At 37.8% G+C, this 18,987-nt stretch overlaps 1 protein-coding gene across 1 annotated transcript in view; it reads right to left on the bottom strand.

Annotated features, from left to right (window-relative positions):
- The window catches only part of FBXL5 (F-box and leucine rich repeat protein 5), a 34,264-nt gene that overhangs the window by 13,853 nt on the left and 1,424 nt on the right, over nucleotides 1-18,987 (bottom strand). Inside the window, exons 2-8 of the mRNA XM_033059671.1 lie at nucleotides 8,471-8,686; nucleotides 6,638-6,733; nucleotides 5,657-5,840; nucleotides 3,270-3,452; nucleotides 1,027-1,152; nucleotides 409-557; nucleotides 146-228 (exon numbers count right to left, since the gene is read on the bottom strand). Of these exons, the coding sequence (XP_032915562.1) occupies nucleotides 146-228; nucleotides 409-557; nucleotides 1,027-1,152; nucleotides 3,270-3,452; nucleotides 5,657-5,840; nucleotides 6,638-6,733; nucleotides 8,471-8,686 (1,037 nt within the window). The remainder of the gene's footprint in view (nucleotides 1-145; nucleotides 229-408; nucleotides 558-1,026; nucleotides 1,153-3,269; nucleotides 3,453-5,656; nucleotides 5,841-6,637; nucleotides 6,734-8,470; nucleotides 8,687-18,987) is intronic.

Genomic DNA, 18,987 nt, shown 5'->3' with positions numbered 1-18,987 from the left:
TCACATGGGAGTTATGAATTTAATTTCTCTTTCTTTCTTTCTTTCTTGGCAATGGACTAAGAAGTGTTTGGATGTTCCCTCCACTTCCCACACAAAAAGCTGGATTATATATATATTTTTTTAAAGGTAACAACAATTATCTAACCTTTCAAATACAGAGTCTGAAATATCAGTTTGAGTGAGATCCAAATACTCCAAGTTGGGGCAAAGCTCCAAGATCTGTCTAACCTGAAAAAAGAAAGGAAAATAATCAGTAGAGATACAAGCCACTAAGGTTGCACACAATGTCTAGAGATAACTTACAAATTAGTATTCTTTTGGACTGCAACCAACTTACATTACCCAAGCACGTCAGTTATTAAAGACTGCACAGTCACAATTATGAAATGCAAGTTTCAAATTACACACCATTTTGCTGGACACTGCAGAGCTGTAGGCCAATACCAGTGTCTTTACTGAGGAGCCTACAAGCGGGAGGACATGATGAATTAGCCCATGAAGTAAACGTTTTTCCATTTGTGCTATATTAATGGCAAGTGAATCTTCAGCTGCTTCTTCTGCAAAATAAACACAGAGAGAAAGACTTAAAATCATTAAAGGACTCGGAGACATATTTACTACAGATTATATACTGCTCAGGGTAGCCATTTCCACCAACTTGCTTTAAATACCAAAATACTATCTCACAGGGCATTTCATATTGTGTGTATATATATGTGTATCTGTGATTTCACAGCTCAAGACAAATTTTTAATCAAGCCTAGAGGGCATCAGGATGCAAGATGATTCATCCAAACTTTGTGAAGAGATGAAGTCTAGCCTTTGCTCCAGACACATCCCCATAATTCTTCTACCTGCTCTCATGTTTCCTCTTTCCTAGACAAATTAATTCCAGTCATTAAAACCAGATGCCTGTTTCTCTCCTACCAACCTCCATCTCCCTTTTTTCCCCCACTCAGTTTGTTTCTTATAGCTATGTCATCTTCAGGAAAAAAATAACACTTCACCAAAATAAATTTTACCTACCAGATTCATCTATGTCAGCATCTTCATCCCATTCCTGGAAAGCACGACTTTCATCTTTTCTATTTTTCACCCATTCCTCATCAGGTTCTGTCTCAGTATCTGCCGCAGGACCACTATACCAATCACCTACTCACCACCACCCCCCAAAAAAAAGAAAAAAAGTTAATAAAAATTTCTCACTGCAGCAGAAATCAGCAATCAGCACTGATAGCTTTACAGTGTACTGTGACCTGATTTAACAGACATCAATGAATTTTGAATTCATCTCATCTAAGACTGGACTAAACCTTAAAATAATTCTTTGCTTGACCTTTATCCTTAAGCTTCAACACATTCTTGGAACAGTTTCAATACCATACCAGAACTCTCAGCCTATTATGCCTGAGACATGCCTGCTGTACTTATCTGCTTAGTAGGGACCAATATGATAACAAAGATAACAGAAACAATCATGGAATATTTGGACTGTCTAGGTGCTCAAGTCCCTTCTGGTAAATAAATTATTCATCAGCTTTTAGTGTAACACTTGGTTAAAGACATCTCTCTTTTCCTCTAGAATATCACAAATATACAGCTAACCAGCCTGGTTTTAGTTCCTGCACATGAGAACTCCAAGATCACAAAAAACCAAATTCCAAAAGTATCCTACTTAAAACAGCTACACAGTACTTGTAATATATACATGGCTCAAATCAATATACAATAATTTCTTATAACATCTGGATGAATGTGAAGATCAGCAACAGCTCTGCTGTTCTAGCTGGTGGAGTACCCCAGGGTTACTGCACAGGCATTAATTTACTTCTGGTTTGGATATATGGCAGTGCTGGGCTCAGGATAAGCAGCTCTGCTGCTCCCCTTGATGCAGACATGGTGAAAACCAAACCACCTTATTTTAACTGTCTCACAGGAGGGAACCCTACTCTTCCTAAAGCAAGAGCAACTTCTATTGAGTAGCATTTAAAAGAACAAAGTTTCTTCTGTGAATAACACAATGACAATGAAATCCTAATCAATTGTCATCTGTGAAGTTTTGGTAACATTTCTCATAATCTTTAACTCATCTTCATATTACATAAGAAGCCTCAGAAGCCTTCATGTACTAGGAGGGGGAAAAAAGTTAAAAAATTTAACTAAGCCTACATAAAACTACAATTCTTTTTCCCCTCCCTGGCAGTAAATCCCATCTCAAAAGCCTCCACCCAGTTTAGAGCACTTCTGCACAAACAACTGTAGTAGTACAAACAGTACATCAAGAAACCAGCTTCCTGTTGTGCCAGGAACATAATTAAGCAGCTGCCAATTATCTTTGTGTGTGTGTGCGTGTGTGTGCAGCACTGAATTACCAAGACAACTATGTTGCAAATACAAATTTAAGAATTTGAACTTTGGAGCCTCTCAGTCTTCGGAAACTCAGGAAACAAATTATCGTTTTCAGGAAGATTCACCCAAACAAACAAATTTAGACCAAGAAGTTATTTAATTCGTCCCTGCCTTGTACAAAGTTACAAATACACTTTGATAACTTGTAACTGGCCTCACTGGAACACAGAATATTTTGTCTAGTTGAACAGGTACTTTTGCAAAGGTCCCACTTCTCAATAGGAAATTCTAATTAACAGAAGAGTTTGAGGAAAAATGTTTTTAAAAACCCTTACTGCAATATAAATTACTGAAGAAATATACCTAAAGAATCAATACTAAAATAAACATTCATTCAGTTTTCTTTGAAACTTGACTAGATTGTGAGGAAACATTAGAACTCCACTCATTTTGAAACAGCAGAAATCCACTTATTAGAACTCCACTCCTTTCTGCAGTTATGCATTTCATTTCTACCTAGTAACCTAAGAAAACAATTCTACTGATATAAATGTAACACCAGTATTTACCATTCAGAACTCCTTAGATTATTAAGTAATTCAGATGTTGTATTAGTGAACATACTAGCATTCATACAAGCAAAAAAAAGGAGGGTTTTCCCTCAGTAAAATTAGGTAAACAGGATACAAAATGTACTCATGAGTTTCAACCAAGACAACGTCTAGTTTCTCAATTCTACAACATGGAAGTATGTTTTGGGGATTTTTAACACTAAATCAAGTTTCAGGACACTATCCTTGTCAGAAAAATACACTTCACGTGCTCAGCAGTCAGGCTCAGCCTACACTAAAACACTCTTCTTTACAGGTTCAAAAATTCTGATAATTGATGTACTTTCAAAGGAGCTAAATGTAACTTACCTCTGGCCCAGCGAACAGGGTAAAGATGTTTCCACAGAGATCCAGTTTTAGCCAACTGTGACCACTCAGTGCTTACTTGACTACACTGACATAACTCTTGGGGGTTAAGGTAACTGAAAATGGTCACCATTACTTCAGGAGGGAGATTAGTAATATTTGTGGTGTGCCCTGTTACTTCGGTTTCTGAAATACAGAAAGTGTGTGTTAAGTGAAGCCTCCCAACTTTAATAACAGTAGTGGAACACACATTTTGACTAGAACAATGGAAAAAATGTGTCTGAAAAAAATTTCACAACTGTTAAAGATAGGTATTGGTTTGACTTTAAAAAGCTTTCACTGTAACAAGACCTTGAGCAACAACAACAAAACAGCTCAGTTTTATGTTTACCACTTTCTCATCTGGCTCACTCATTCAAAAAAAAAAGTATATTAATGCTACTCAACCACAGAAAGATGAAAGCCGTACCTGCTATAAATGAAATGCTTTAAGAAAAATCCCTTCTGTTGCAGATGGTATCTGTACCTGGTCTGCCACACTCCCAGGAAACAGTACTAGCACGCAGAACCTACCAGCTGCGACCACTCTCGCTGGAAGCGCTCAGCCTCTTGACTGGGACACAGAAAAGTTCATGCTCAACTCTTTGCACCTGTCTTGAATTTGATTTCTAGCTTGAGCTGCTAGCATTGACAATTTCAATTTCTGAATGGTGATGAGCCATAAAGTAATACTGAGTACTAGATGAGAGACTAAAATTTGACCACTGTAATTAATACTTCAACGGACAGCAGTAGGAACTATTTCCAACAGCTCTGCCTGATCGCTATATTGCAAAGAGAGCTGCAAACTGTACAAAATAACAAATACAGAGCTTTGGTTAGTGAGGCCTTTGGCTGTTTTAAGAGATTTTTCATGTTTTGTTTCAGAACAATTTCCTTGAAAAAAGTATTTCTAAAGGAGTTTTCAGGAGTCCTTCAAAACAGCAGGCTTTACTTACTAATAGTGGGGTTTTTTTACTTTCTAAAGTGCCTAGAACTTCAACAGAGAGAGAAGCATCAGATTGCTGTTTGCAAAGAAGCTTCAAAAGTGAGCATAATGTAAACTTTACCACTTAAAAAAATATAATTAAATATAGTTTCACTTGATGAATTAATGTATTTGTACAACTAGCACGTTGCTGCATGAATTATAAAGAATTTTGCAGGAAAATGCAGTTAAGCCTGCACAGGACTGCCAGCTATGTTATTTTCTTTCCTTTCTAAAAAAAATATCAATGTAAGACATACTCTCCTCTTCAGAAGTCTAAAACACAACGATTGCAGAATTACTGCTGTCCCAAAACTTATTCCGGCTAGATTTAACAGCAAGTAATGCCACAAAGCTACATCTGTCACATTAATCTGTAAAGACTCAATAGTATTTCACAGAATGGACCATGATCTTTTCTGAAGGCTTCACCTGGAGGGCAGAAAACGACCAGTTGAGTAGTTCAGAGAAGTCAAGTTTCATCAAAAAATCTGATTACAGAGTAATTTGTCAAGTTTTTCTAATGAGAGCAGCACATCTTATCAACATCACAAACTCAGCCCATGATAACTCACTCTACATTATCAGAGTCACACCAGCATTACACCTTTGGTACATTAACTCCCCTTCCTTGGGGCATCAACTCTTTTTTCTTAAGAGTGAAAACTGTAAACACCGACAACTTAGGCTGATTCAGCAGGTATAAAACAAGCCTAAAGTCTACTTTAGTAGTTATCCATTTATTCTAAGTTTCACCAGAAAAAGTAGATAGAGAGAAATGCAAAATAAATATCCACTTTTAGAACACACATTTCATCTGACCTATTCACATGCTGCACAGATTCATCTGCTTGCACTACTCCACACTCACAGGTCCTTTCTCATTCCTGAGAGGCCCAGGAAAGTTAGGTAGTGGAGCTGGGAAGGTGAACGTTTCTAATTTGAAATACTGCCACTTGGATAACTATTCTGTGCTATTAAAACATCAACATAAAAAGCTCACAAAGCTGTCCTAAAAACCAAGAATGAAATGCAGAGTCTGCAAATAGAAAATATTATTTCAATGGAAGCATTAGAAGTTAATTACATTTTTCATCTATTTATTGTATCAAATATAAACATTGCAGGGAAGGGAGTGGAAGAATGTTGTGAACAGGTAAACAGTGATGTACTATCTATCTTACAACCTCTCAAGATGCCCATTATCAAACAATGAAGTTGCTGAAATTTCAAAACTGGTTTTCAGACATGCCCATTTTATAAGAACTATTCTGTCTGACTGTACATAACTTCAGGTACCTCACTGGTGTAGCTTTTTAGATAAAAACTGCAGTTTGAAAGTTACTTTAATTAGATACTTCACCTTGATCTGCCTTCTCATCCACAGAATACTTAAAGACCTTCTGAAGCTCTTCTGCTTGATTCCACTTACTGAGACCTCTGAATTCTGCAGCCTCTTTCTGTGAGCAGTGCTGTGCAATTACTTTCTTCTTAATATCTTTCAGTTCTTCATAAGTAAAGTATTCCATCAACATTGGCTGAAAAACCTAACACAAAGGAAAAAGGAGAAAAAAAAATAAATCTGGTGCTAACAGAAATAGTCAATAATGCTACACAGACCTACCAACACAGAATCTCCTATTTCAAATTCTCTCAAAGTAAAACATGCTATGCATTAAATGAACCTAAGGACAGGATCTCAGAAGTTTTAAATTCTAACCTCTTGTTTTCTAACAGAACACTGCACAGTATCGGGAAAGCTGTTTTAATTGTTTTCCCTACCAGAACAAGGAAGGGATTCAAGTTGCTTAACCTATATAACTTATAAAGCTACTTGCATAGAAGGCAAAATAGTAAAGAAGAAAAACATGAGAAAAGACTTCCCGTGGACAGACTTCAGAAGATGCTTCCCAGTTTTTGGATACTCATATATCATCAGACTGGCAGTACTAGTCTGTGTTTCAAATATAGGTCAGAAGCTGTTTGGGAGTGTCAGTTTGAGTCATGAAGCACTAGTTTACAGGACCTCTCTTTTCTCATTTAAATTTTGCTACATTTCCATTTTAGCTACTTGCTGCAAACAAATCTCAGGTCCAGTGGACTTTTGTTATCAATTTTTCAAGAATTAGAATTTCATCATAAACTTCCCATATATTCAGTTTCAGAACATGACACTTCCCAGTCAGAGAACTGAACAATGACACCACAGTCCTGAATGCAAATTAGCACAGCAATAAAAACAGAGAACTGAAAAAACAATGAAACTCTAAGTCATTTGTCCCTATTCAGTTATTCCAATCCCCAAGGAAGATCTCCATCACATTTGAAGAAAATCTTTACTCACCTCCTCTTCCTCTTTCATATGAGGAAGGAAATCCCTGGTAAAGGCCTCCAATCTCTCCTTCAGCTGTTTCGCATAGTTTAGCTGTTCATATTCATTCTGAGAAGAAAGCAAAGACTTAATGGTTACCCAATCTCATCCAGTCATCCAAGGATTGAACTGTCCAATAAAGCAGTGGTTCAAAGGAAAGCCCATTATGCCCTTCCCATGCATGCAGCAGGTTTGCTCTATTTCATGGCAAGAACGTGTTTACTTAATGATGCTGACTCCGTACTGGCCTGTTAGCAGGCAGAGCAAAGAATTCCCTTCCTGCCCGAGTCCAATTTATCGTTTTCACTTTGGAGCAAAGACTGAAATCTTCCAGTCTACAATCTCACACAAAGTTCAAAGCAGTAGCAGACTAATTTACGTATTTGTATGATTTGTATATAGTGTTCTAGGATACCATAGTTCTACTTTATAATTTTAACTGAATACATTTTACCTTAGTTATTCTAAAATTCTAACATCCAAATTCTAATCAGAATTTACAGTCAGACATGCTGTACAGATTTTTACTTCGGAAATTGAAAGAACATTTAAATAGATGTAACTGACTTTTAAACGTTCAAGTTAGTCCAACTTCATGTATCAAATTTGTTAGCTTATTCTTGGAGTCCCTAAAAAGAAGTTGGTTCTGAAATCTGCCCAGCAATTTCAACATACTGAAGTTCCTCCTAACTCTTACTGTAAATGTTTTTCTATTCAAGCTTCTACATCATCAAGAAACCCTGACTATTGCAGAGACAAGCTTTAGCCATCAGTTCAAATTAAACTAACCACTCCCAAAAATAGTTTAACTAAAGTTAATGTATCTGAACAGAACTAAAGAAATCTGGTTTTGCACACTTAAGAAATCAAGTAACAGAATAACACTAGCATCCTACCAGAGGAGGTGTAACACAAAGCCAAGTGTTAAATTTCCATATTTCCTTCATTTCCTGATTTGTCAATGGACACAAGACAAAATTTAAAGTTTATTATGCACAGGGACAAAATTATTTGTAGGGTTCCCAGGTTAAAACAAGGCTTAGATGGTAAAACAGGGCCAATCAACTGTACATTTAGTATTTTTCTTACTGAAAATCTGGACCACACATACTAGAAATATAATGTGGGTTGTCAAATGACTCCTGGAGACTATAGTTCTTAGGGGCAGGAAGGGGGAGTCAAGTTGGGTACCTCAGGAGAAAGACACTGAAGAATTCAAGAAGAATTCTACTGGAGAAGAACCTAGAGAAGTTGCTGTCAAAAAAGCCAGCTGGAGAAATAATATTTAAGAGTTCTTTGACGACTGGATCATCAATAGGACTGCTGAGCTACAGATTACTGGAAGGAATACATGAGTCACAGAATAAAACAATACTGCTTTTTTTTTTTGTAAGTCTGGAAATCATCTCAATTTGTGACAATACAATGCTGTGCATCACAAAAAAGAGATCCTCAAGGTTTCCTAACAAATTAATAAACCCCTATTATTTCTATAGCCAGAAACTTCTGACCAGTTAGCAAAACCATCTTTATACTTGAAACTTCCATGCTATCCCTCCAAAACACCTCAAATTATATAGTGAAGACTATCACAAAACACATCTGAAAAGAATTTTACTAGAAACTTAGTAATTGTGGTAAATAGCAAAAGAACTTGTGTTTTGGACTAGAAAGTACCAAAAAACCATAGAAGTTTCTTCTTTCTCCTTAGTTTATTCATAGAGAATACGAAGAAGAGTCAAGGCAAACTAATATGCAATCACAGTGTGTCTTCCTCAGGTCGCAAATCTCTCACAGTCTACTTACCTTGACATTCTTTAGCCCTTTCTCAAAAAGGCTAAGCATCTCTGAGAGTTTGTTGTCCGAGTGCACATTGTACACTGTCCGGCTACGCTGCTGAAGCAAACCAATGATACACTCATTTTCAATCTGCTCGTGCATTTTAAATTCCTTGAATGTGGCATAAAGAGATTGCAGTAGAGCCCGAAAATCATTGTTGTTGGAGAAGTTGGTCTTGGAAAGCTAAGAGAAAGAAAAGTTCACAAAAAAAAAAAAAAAGAAAATCATGTCAAATTCAAGTTAAATCCTTAGAACCTTAAAATAGGTATTAGTTCCAAAGGATTCATTGCTCCCCTTACTGACAAAAGGTAAACACCTTCAGTTTTTAACATAAAATGAAGCCAGTAAAATAAAGTTGTATTTAAGCAACATAAACCAAATCTTGTGAAACACTGAAGTAAGCAAATGTAGAAGGATTTCCTGGCACAAGTCAATGCAATCTCCTCAGCCCAGCAGATTATTGACAGGTTTAGGCCCTTTCCCAACCCATATCTTTGTCCACACCAAAAAGCCATTAACATAGACCCTTGAGCCCATCCTTAGGGATGTATTATCCACAAGGAATATTGAGTCCTACCAGTGACTACAAACTACATTATGTGTTGGAGAAGGTTTCCAGTTGAGTAAAACCCAACAAATCAAGACAGATTAAATTTCTAGGTAATACAGTAGTGCCATTTTTACCTGTGTACAGTCACCACTGGCAACAACATACTTTAAAATTGCATTTTCCTTCAGTGAATGTAGAAAACCAGGGTCTTTTCCATTCTTATACTTTATTCCATGTGCAGCTTCAAGAATCATAGTCTGCAGCAGTATACAAGACCAAGTATTCTAAAAGTAGGTTTCAATTCAGAAAACTAGCTACCACAATATTCAGAAGTGGCTTAGCTACAAAGATTCTGGAATCTACAGGTGTAACAAGAAATGGGAATCTGAGACATACGTATTCATACATAATACTTACATCAAAGACAAACTGAGATATGCAAAATGGTTTTTTACTAAAAACCCCCAAATGTACTTACTCATTGTGACATTGCATTGCCACTTCCTGGCAGTGACCAGCAAAATGCAACTGAAACATGCTGGACACCTGCCAAATCCTTATGCAACTCCAAGTCAGCTGTGCATACTGTACATTACATGCTGTACATATGAGCAAAATTACTCTTACTATGGAAAGACAAAGTTACTCAGCCCCAGAAGAGAGAGGAAACACAGCAATGTTTAAGAGGGTTTTTTGGTTGTTTTTTTTTTCCAATACACTTTAGACCAACTACTGACAGAAGTCAGAAAAAATTGTTGTCTGTAACACACTGTTAGGATTCGAAGCATATGTTGTTACATATCCCTAATGGGGAAAGATCTTGGCTTCAAAAGTCATTTCAATCCCACACTAGCCCAGAGAATACAGCACTAGCAGAAGTGGTACTACATAAAACTGATGGGTTGGCTTTCCACACAGAAAAGCAAGCACAGGCAATGGGCACAGAAGCAACTCCTCAGGAGAGCCTCCTCACCTCCTGGCACCTGTGAGTTGCATCTCAATAACCAACTGTGTTTTCTCAGGCGGCATTTCCTTTGATTAAGGATAGTGCTGATACAGTTCATTCTATCCATAAGGATCTACAAAGTGACTGGAGGCGGTCCCCAAAGACCTTTTTCCCTCCAAGAATCCCATGTGTTCCCAAACGCTTAGCATTTTGATTGACTTAAAAAATGTAAACAAGGCTGCTGAAGTGGGTAACAGAAAGGTTACACTAATCTACTGTATTCTGCTGTTGGCTTTAAAAACAAATCATGAAATTGGCTCTGATAAAAAGCTAGCATCATCTTGACTCAAAGCCTTTTCAAGATTCAAAATGTTCTGTTGAATCTACCTATTTGTCATCCACAAATCTGGAATAAATAAATATTTGTGCATGCAATTTAAGAACATCTGATAGAAATGGATTGTTATAGAAGCCACTGTAACATGAAGCACTTGTATATTGACTTCTGATACTGAGGCCTCCAGCAGATATCCAACAGATTATAGGACCTATGGAGAGGATATTGAAGTTTAGTAACTATACTTGAATCAGAAATCACTTAAAAAGGTCAGCCAAAGCTGAGAACAACTGGCTTTTCAGAGGACAGGTAGCCTAGCAACAAAGTCACTCAGTCAGACCTGTAATTTCATTACCAGGATTGATGAAGTGCCATGATGGGGAACCAAGACCATTAACAGAGAGCAGCTACTCCATTCCAAGGTCCACTTTTCACCAGCTCTAACAAGGCAAACCAGTGCAGGAGTTCAGTAGTGCAAGAAGAAAAACCACACACCCTCATATTCAAAGAGAGAAGGAGGAAATGGACTAGATTATGGAATTTTGTTGACTCATCAAAATATAAAGCACATGAGAACCCTGAACATACTTCAAATACACTGCACCAAACCACAGCCACCAGTGTTCAATAAACGTGGGAGCTTTCTAGGGTTCTCAAGACATTACACTTTAACAACTGTACATTACAGTACAACTGGGTTTGTGTTTGGAAACTCTAATTGAGGAGCAGTACCACAAGAGCAACAGTTTTAGTGGCTCCTGAAATTTAAGAATTATTCATATTCCAAACAGCCTGAGCAAATGTCCAAACAACAGTCAGTCCTTTGTATGACAAAGTCTGCTGGACACACTTCAGAGACTTATCGCTGATGCAGGCATTGTCTAGAAGTAGCCAGGAGCTTTTAAATCCAGTACTAACTTTAGTTATTAAACCTTTATTAAAAGAAAATAAATGATGCAATTAAAGAATAGCCATACTTGAGAAATCTTTGTAGCTCAGACAAGTATGTGCCAGTTTCAGGTGAGTGTCCAACTTACTGGACTATAACAGAGCCATTAACACGGTCAAGATGAATGTACAGACTTGTAGCAAACATACATCTTTCCTTACTGTTTAATTTTTGTGCTTTAAGAATAAGATACCAATACTGGCAATATTAACAGCAACTGCTCTTTAGACAGTGCTTCATGTTCATGACACTCTACTGAAATAACTCTACACTCAACTGTTGCATCTCCCTAGTGGCTTTAGTGCTTTCATTAAAAAAATGAAACTTCCTGTCTGATGAAGACAGAGACATTTCTATCCACAATGTTGTGAATAAGTAAGGAAGCTCAAAACTGCTAATTAAATCACCCAACAAAACACAGTATTTAACTTGGTTTCTGGAAGCGTTTTATGCATGTGCCAATATGGAAACATGTCTTCTTAGAAGAAGGAAATTAATTTTCCAGTAATGTTAGTCTACAGTGAGTAAACTGAAACAGTTTTTTCCTACTAACTATGCCAAAAATATATTTAAGGAGTGAAAAATGTTTGCCTCTTCCTTCCAAGCATACTGTGAACCAACAAGAAGAAAGCAGCAAAGACGAATACAGAAAAAGTACGCGGTTCTTAACAAAGTAACACAGCAGTAAGTGAAGTCCATGCTGCATGCTACCCAACGTTCCCAGTTACAAGAATCTCTATTTCCAACTACAAGCTGGAAAACTACAAAAAATATGAGGAAGGAGAACAGAAGCAGAAAAAATTATTTTTCCACTCTCCCCTACAGATTTCACAGATTTAAAATGGAATAATTTCTCAAGGTTAGAAAGTTTACTGTGGTTACAAATTCACAAACCGCTTAATTACAGATGAAGGTTTTCCTTATAAACACGTGAATTCTGAACAACCACTAACATTAAAAATTCAGTCTGGAACCTAAAAAAAATGAAGATCTTTTTTCTTCCTAGTCTTCTTGATCAACTGCTGCTCTTTTTCATGTGTCATCCCAAGCTACATTTTTGACAGGTCATTCCTCTACATTCAGTTGTCCATGTATAACCACATCAAGACTTATACAATCAGCTGATAGCCACAGGATATGAAATAAAAGACATAATATTCCTGATAATCAACGTAGACTAGACTTCTACCACTAGTTAACCAATCAGATTTAAAACTAATATAAAAAATAGTAAAATATTTTTCATTATGAGGCTGATAGACCACCCTGATTAAAAGAAAAAAGATATCAGGATAAATATCAGGAAAGCTTTTCACCCACAAGGTGGCTGGGAACTGGAACAGGTTGTACAAGGAAGTGGTCACAACACCAAACCTGACAGAGTTAAGAACTTTTGGACAATGCTGTCAGGCACATGGTGTGACTCTTGGGGCTGGGATTCTTGCACATGGCCAGGAATTGGACTCTATCATCCTGATGGGTCCCTTCCAACTCAGAATATTCCATGATCATATTCTATGATTCTATGAAAAAAAACCAAATTATTTTTAGAATAGAATAGCACCAGGGAAAAAAAGGAGCAGGCATTACTAGTCAGCTGTATCTTTTCACTGTTAACGTTTTTAGGTATTAGAACTCCACATCTGCAGTAGCACTAAAATTGAAAGGACAAACCTGGACTCTGCAGAGGTATTTATCCTAATTTCAGGCACAAGAAAATGGAGGAACAAAACCCATAACATGGCGTGCCTGTGTCAACAGCAAGAGCATGTTGTTTCATGTTACACGTAATCTGCTGGAAATGAGGGCGTGGGTACAGACGAGGAAAAACAGCAGAGGAGCAGCCCTGCCTCTAACTGTACATTCCTGCTGCTTCCCTGGAATATGTGCTGGCAATCAGGCAGTTACAAAATGAACCATCTGATATACTAATCCAGGGAGGAGCTCTGCCTTCTACTGGGTTCATTTTTCACCTGCTTGGAGCACTAGTAACACCCAGTTATAAGCCACGTCTTACTTAGGAACCCCCAGGAAGTTCAACTGATACTGTCCCCAAGGAAGAACTCGGGTACTGAGGTAGCCTAGCCAAGAGAATGACTGTCCTCAGTGCCACCTCTCCTTGGCTTGCTCTTTATGTAAAGGTATATGAGGTGAACAATAAAACAATCAGCCAAACTGCTTCACACTCCCACCTGTTTATGTGTATGAAGCCTTAAATCAGGGAAGAAATAAGTTTTCTACCCTGGGCACTTTTCTTGGCAATGGGTCAACCCAAAATACTAGCAATTAGTTAAGCCAGAACTCAACAAGAAACCCAAAGCTTTCAAATGCCCTTCCTTCTGTTGCTGTCTTCTCAATACAACCCTGTCTCCTGTGTAATCTAGCTGTTTTGCAGCATTACTAAAGTCTTGAAATAGCTTTTCAAAAAAACTAATCAAATGAAAAACCAAAGCCAAAACCAACAAACAAAAAACCCACAAACCAAAACCAACCAAGAAAGAGTATACAAGATTCAGGCACACAAAATTAAAAAATTATTTGTTTTCAAAGAACACTGGCAACAGGGAAGGCAAAACCTCATATTCTATTGTCAAAGGTTAAGATCAAGCTGATAAATGCCAAGCATAAGAGAGCAGCGAAAAAACCTCTTGTATTTCAATTTTTATTGGTGTCTTCCATACCACTGTCTTGTACTTCATCCATAGTCAGTTTTGTCTAGTGAACACCTATAGATCAGGTTTTGAATCATTTAAGAGCATTTCACAATGACACACGAATAATAACATAGGAATAACTAATTTAAGATTTTCTGTGATGCAATTTCTACAAGCATCAGATCCCCTTGGGGTTCACAGTAGAAAGCACAGCTCAAAATGCACTGATAAAATCAGCTAAGCCTCCTTCACCATGTGATTTCCACAGGTAGAAGCTTACTCCAGAGAAGAACAAAAAAGAATAAAAAAAAAAAAAATCAAAAAGCTACAAAATAAATGAGCTACAAGGGCCTTGAACAAAACCATGATGAATGCTTACAACTATGCTGTTATTTATCTATCTGTATTCTACAGGCCATGCAAGACTCCTGTCTTATACCCTCAAGGATACAGGTTCCTACTAAGACCTGCCCTTCTGGCCTTCTGTGAGGTCATATCTGAAGTCCCAGGAGTGAAATCTCCCACTGCAATAACTTACAAAACACAGAATCACAGCAAAAATGTCTTTGCACCTCTGCATCAGTCTCACTACAAGTTCCTAACACAAATGCAGGCACTGGAAAAATCGACCACTCCAGCTTAATCCATCTTGGGCACTAACTGCAAAAGCAAAAAGCCAAGTCTCAAGAATTACAACTTGCAGTATTTAATCAGTTAAAGCATATTCTAGCATAGCATAGCATAGCACAAAATCTGTACTAACACTGATACTCACTCATTACAGTTCTAGATTTTTAGAAGGCATCAGTTTCTTTCTTTCTTTTTTTTTTTTTTTTTTGTGTAACACAACGTGAGAGTAAATTGCAAAGGACAAAGGTGGGTTGTTACTGCTCTCCTAGAGCAGACTGGGAAAGAGGCTGAAAAATCACAGCAGTATGTGAAAGGTGAACGGAAAACTTTTTTAATACAATGCAAGGGCAAAAATAGCTACTAAGTAATTACTTGGGAGAAAAAACTGCTACCATATATGGCAGGCAGAAAAAAATATAAAAGCATGTGATATGTAAGAAAAAAATAGGTATTTTGATAGACAAAAGTAATTATGAGAAAGTAGCCACAAGTGCTAAAAGTGTCCTGAAAAAAGAGCGAAATTACTATGCAGCTCTGAAAAACCTCAATAAAACTCCAAACACATTTTATCACAGTTGTCCCTCATTTTAGATTTCCTGTGGCACTCAAAATCCATTTATTTTGAAATGTAGATATTTAAAACACATTGTCACTTCCAGATTCATTTTCAAAATATTAATTCTCAGAAAAAAATAATTCAAAGCTGCCATTTCCCAAAAGGTATGGCAAAGTTACTGAACTATTCAGGATCCTGAAGCTAAGACAGAAAGATAACTGGTACAGCCCCTGATGAAACAAACTGCTCACCTATCTCTGGATGCTAATGAGATTTAATTTCCTTCTATCAACAAAGGAATTTCCTTCCACCCTTTGCCTGCAGCGAAAGCATAGCCCACCTAAGTTTGCAGACTTACCAGGACTAAACATTCCAAGTGGCTCTTTCATCCCAAACATTGGTGAAGGTAGATGTTCAATGATACAGAACATTAACTGGGAATAACCAAAAACTATGAATTTCTAAATCAACACACAGCCATTTGAAGCAACACTGGAAAATGAATGGCAGTGTACTGAAATAATGAAAAGGAATCTCAAAAGGAGAACAAAAGCTTTACCAACATTTTTTAATTAGAAACACAGATACACTTCTCTTCTTGGAACAGGCATTTTCTTGTTCTCAAGGGCATCAAGGGAAAAACATTTCACTTTGAAAAAGTAAGTCCTAAGTTAATAATTGGTCCAGTTTTTCAGATTTCCGTCCCCCTGGCTGCCACAAAAAGTACAATCTTAACGTGGTCATATAATGCCTTGTCCAATGCTTTACAATGCCAAAACAACTTCATTCAGAGTATTTTTCACTTCTAAACGGTTCATCATACTACAGATAACATAAGAAAATCACAAATTTAACATATGAAAACAATTCATTCTCTTCAGCAGAAGTCAAAGGTAAGTGCAGAACAGCATTTAGACTTCAAATTAGGAGGACAGAGAACACAGATTATAAGAGAAGAAAAACAATACTTTAAGTAATCTATTTAACAGGAAAGGCAGATGACAACAGAAAAACTTAATGCCTTCTTTATTCAAGTCTCCATTAAAAAATTAATTAGGAAAAATATTTATGGGAATTAATTTTTAGCAAAGAGTCTGAAGTGTACACTAGAAGATAAAAATACTAGTTAAATATTTATGGAAGTTCAAAGCATTCAAGTCACCAGAATATTACAAAATTGATCCAAATTTCCAGGAAGAACTAGTCAAAGCTACCGAACCGTGAGAAATAACTGCAGCGATCTTTTGTAGAAAAATGAGATCACAGGAGACTGAAGTCAGGCAAACAAAAGAAGGACCTTAGATGTTTTTTCTCAAACACCCAAAGGTTTCACAATAAAGCTGAGCTATTAAAGCTCAGTTCCCTCCTGCCATGGTTCATCCTGTTCCCTCCCATACTGACAACCTGTTTCTGGAGCCTGTCTGACCTCTTAGTGAGCCAGTTTTACTGAATCACCTTTCGCTTCAGTTCCCTGGATGAACGAGCTGCTCATCAAGGGGCCAGACAAGCACAAAGGATATCATCAGCAATTAACCCTTCCGGCAGCAGCCAGTTATTACATCCACTCAGTCACAGTATGAAGTCTCACACTGGTTTTGAGAGGCAGACAGAAAGACATGAGAACAAGCAACCAAACACTGATATCTTCATTACAGCATATAAGAGTGCAACCGTCTTTCCTACTGCTAAAGCATCCTAAACTTGCTGGGCAATTCTGTAACACAAAGATTTGAAAACATGATTTGGCTGCAGTAACTCCACAAGCAAGCAGGAAGTTTGAAATCCCATACTGGAAGACCAGGTGTATTGTTTCTGGGGAAGGCCTAGCCAAAATTTAATTGCAGTCCGTACGTACACTAGAGCCTGCTACTTGAGTAGTCCCTATCTTGAAGCTATACGAAGTAACAATTGGCCAGCACAGATTTGTTTAGAAAAAAAGAATCTGACTTCCTTTTGATAAGATAACCAACTACTCAAAAGGAAAATGATACATGTTACAGATCATGATCTCTCTAAGGTTTCTGGTATTGTTTTGCCTTACAGCGAATTAACTGAGTGTGCAGGAAATCACAGGGCAGCTCAAGCACTTGCTTGTGTTCTCAAGCCCAAGCTATCCGTCTCCAGCCAGACCAAAATGGGATTTTCATTATCAGCTGAAATCTGTGTTGCTTGGTTCATGACAGATACGATACTCTCAGACACAGCTAGGAAAGCTGGCGTTACACAAGCGGCACATTCTCGAGTGCAGAAAACACAAGACCATACTGCGACAACAGAAACCGCCTCACTGGACATCAGCATGCTGACTTGGACAAGTGCATACTGCTCCATACAGGATAGGAGTCTAATGGAAAATAAATGAAAGGGAATTTGAGCATCAGTCTCAGAGAAGCATGGGATTAGAGAAGCACAAAACAAGCATGCTGCCGTTAAAAAAAGAACTGCAGAACAACAAATCTGCTCTACTCGACACTAGCGTTGTCCTGTTCTGCACAAGATTTCAGGAAAACACAGACGTAATTAGGCTGAGGTTTCACAGTAGCTTCAGTCAATCTAGTTGCTGGCTGTCACAGTCCCACTCTCTGCCTCCCACTGGCTTCAGTACCGATCTGACCGGTGCTTGCTACCAGCACTACATCAACAGAAAACCTACTCTGCTTCAGAAAAAAAACCTGTTTTCTGCCAGTTTGGAGCCTTTGTGAGTCACCTCAAGCACTGACGGGAGCCAGAGAGGCAGGCAGTCATAACAGTAGCAGTCAGAGAGCTTGAACTGTTAGAGAATGGCAGCTCAGTCCTGACAAAAGCAACAAGTACGCTGAGGTACAGCAAGCGTGACCCACGTGAAGTAGGAAGAATCCGTCTGCTTAAGCCACATAACAAGATGGAGGACACGGCCACAAGTGCAAATCAGCACAAGATCTTTCTGAAAACGAAGAACGGTTCACTAGAGATGGGAAAACAGAATTTGCTCTATTTGTAGCAAAGATGACGTCAGGCATTAGGACAAGCACTTTAGTTATAAAGACTGTCTGCTGTAGCACTCCTCTACCTACAGGGGGGACACCCTCAGGGCACTTCACAAATTTTCTCACCATCGAAATAGGAGATAGAATTATGTTTAGTGAGGAAATCCACACTGCTATCAAATCTAATTACTTGTATTATCCAAGTCCAGGGCAGAGTACACAACACAGGTCAAAAATGCCATGTAAGAATGCAGCAAAGGTACAGTGGGAACTTTGCTAGCAACAGCTAAAAAAGTAGGATAACTTTCCTAAAGCAACAAACAGCTTAAATGTCCAATTTACTGTTCTGCCTCATATGAAGTCCGGGAAGAAGAAAATAAACCGTGTATCTCTGTCCTAAAGCATTATTTAAGTGCCCACTTTAAGCATCTACTTTATCCATCAGAAACACTGTAATGGCTCTCCTGAGAAGCAAAGCAGGGATGAACCCACTTCACCCTCACTAACATTTGGTGAATTTACTAAATTCAGACACTAGCAGCAACTATATTCAGTGTACAGGGAATCCGATGAATACAGGTAATATGTAATTCACAAAATTAAAGAACCCTCAAGGTCAAACTAAACTCACAAAGAACGTGGCTTTGGAGATTACAACTGCCAGGTAAGCAGAACTACAGATTTACCTAATCACAGCATCTCAATTACACAAGAAGGAAACTCAAAAACAACTTGTAAATTGTTTTAGTGCAAAGCTGGCATTATAAAAGTCACAGGCAAAGCACAGACCCCAAGTTTGGAAAGAGGTTAAAGGATGTAAAATTGAACACTTGTTTTTAAAAGCGCCATTTCTTTATGCTTGCACTTATTCAAAGGAAAAAGGGAGCAAGCAAGTA

The sequence above is a fragment of the Catharus ustulatus genome, chromosome 5 (genome assembly GCF_009819885.2).
Source record: "Catharus ustulatus isolate bCatUst1 chromosome 5, bCatUst1.pri.v2, whole genome shotgun sequence".
NCBI lineage: Eukaryota > Metazoa > Chordata > Aves > Passeriformes > Turdidae > Catharus > Catharus ustulatus.
This window is presented reverse-complemented; position numbering and strand designations above follow the sequence as displayed.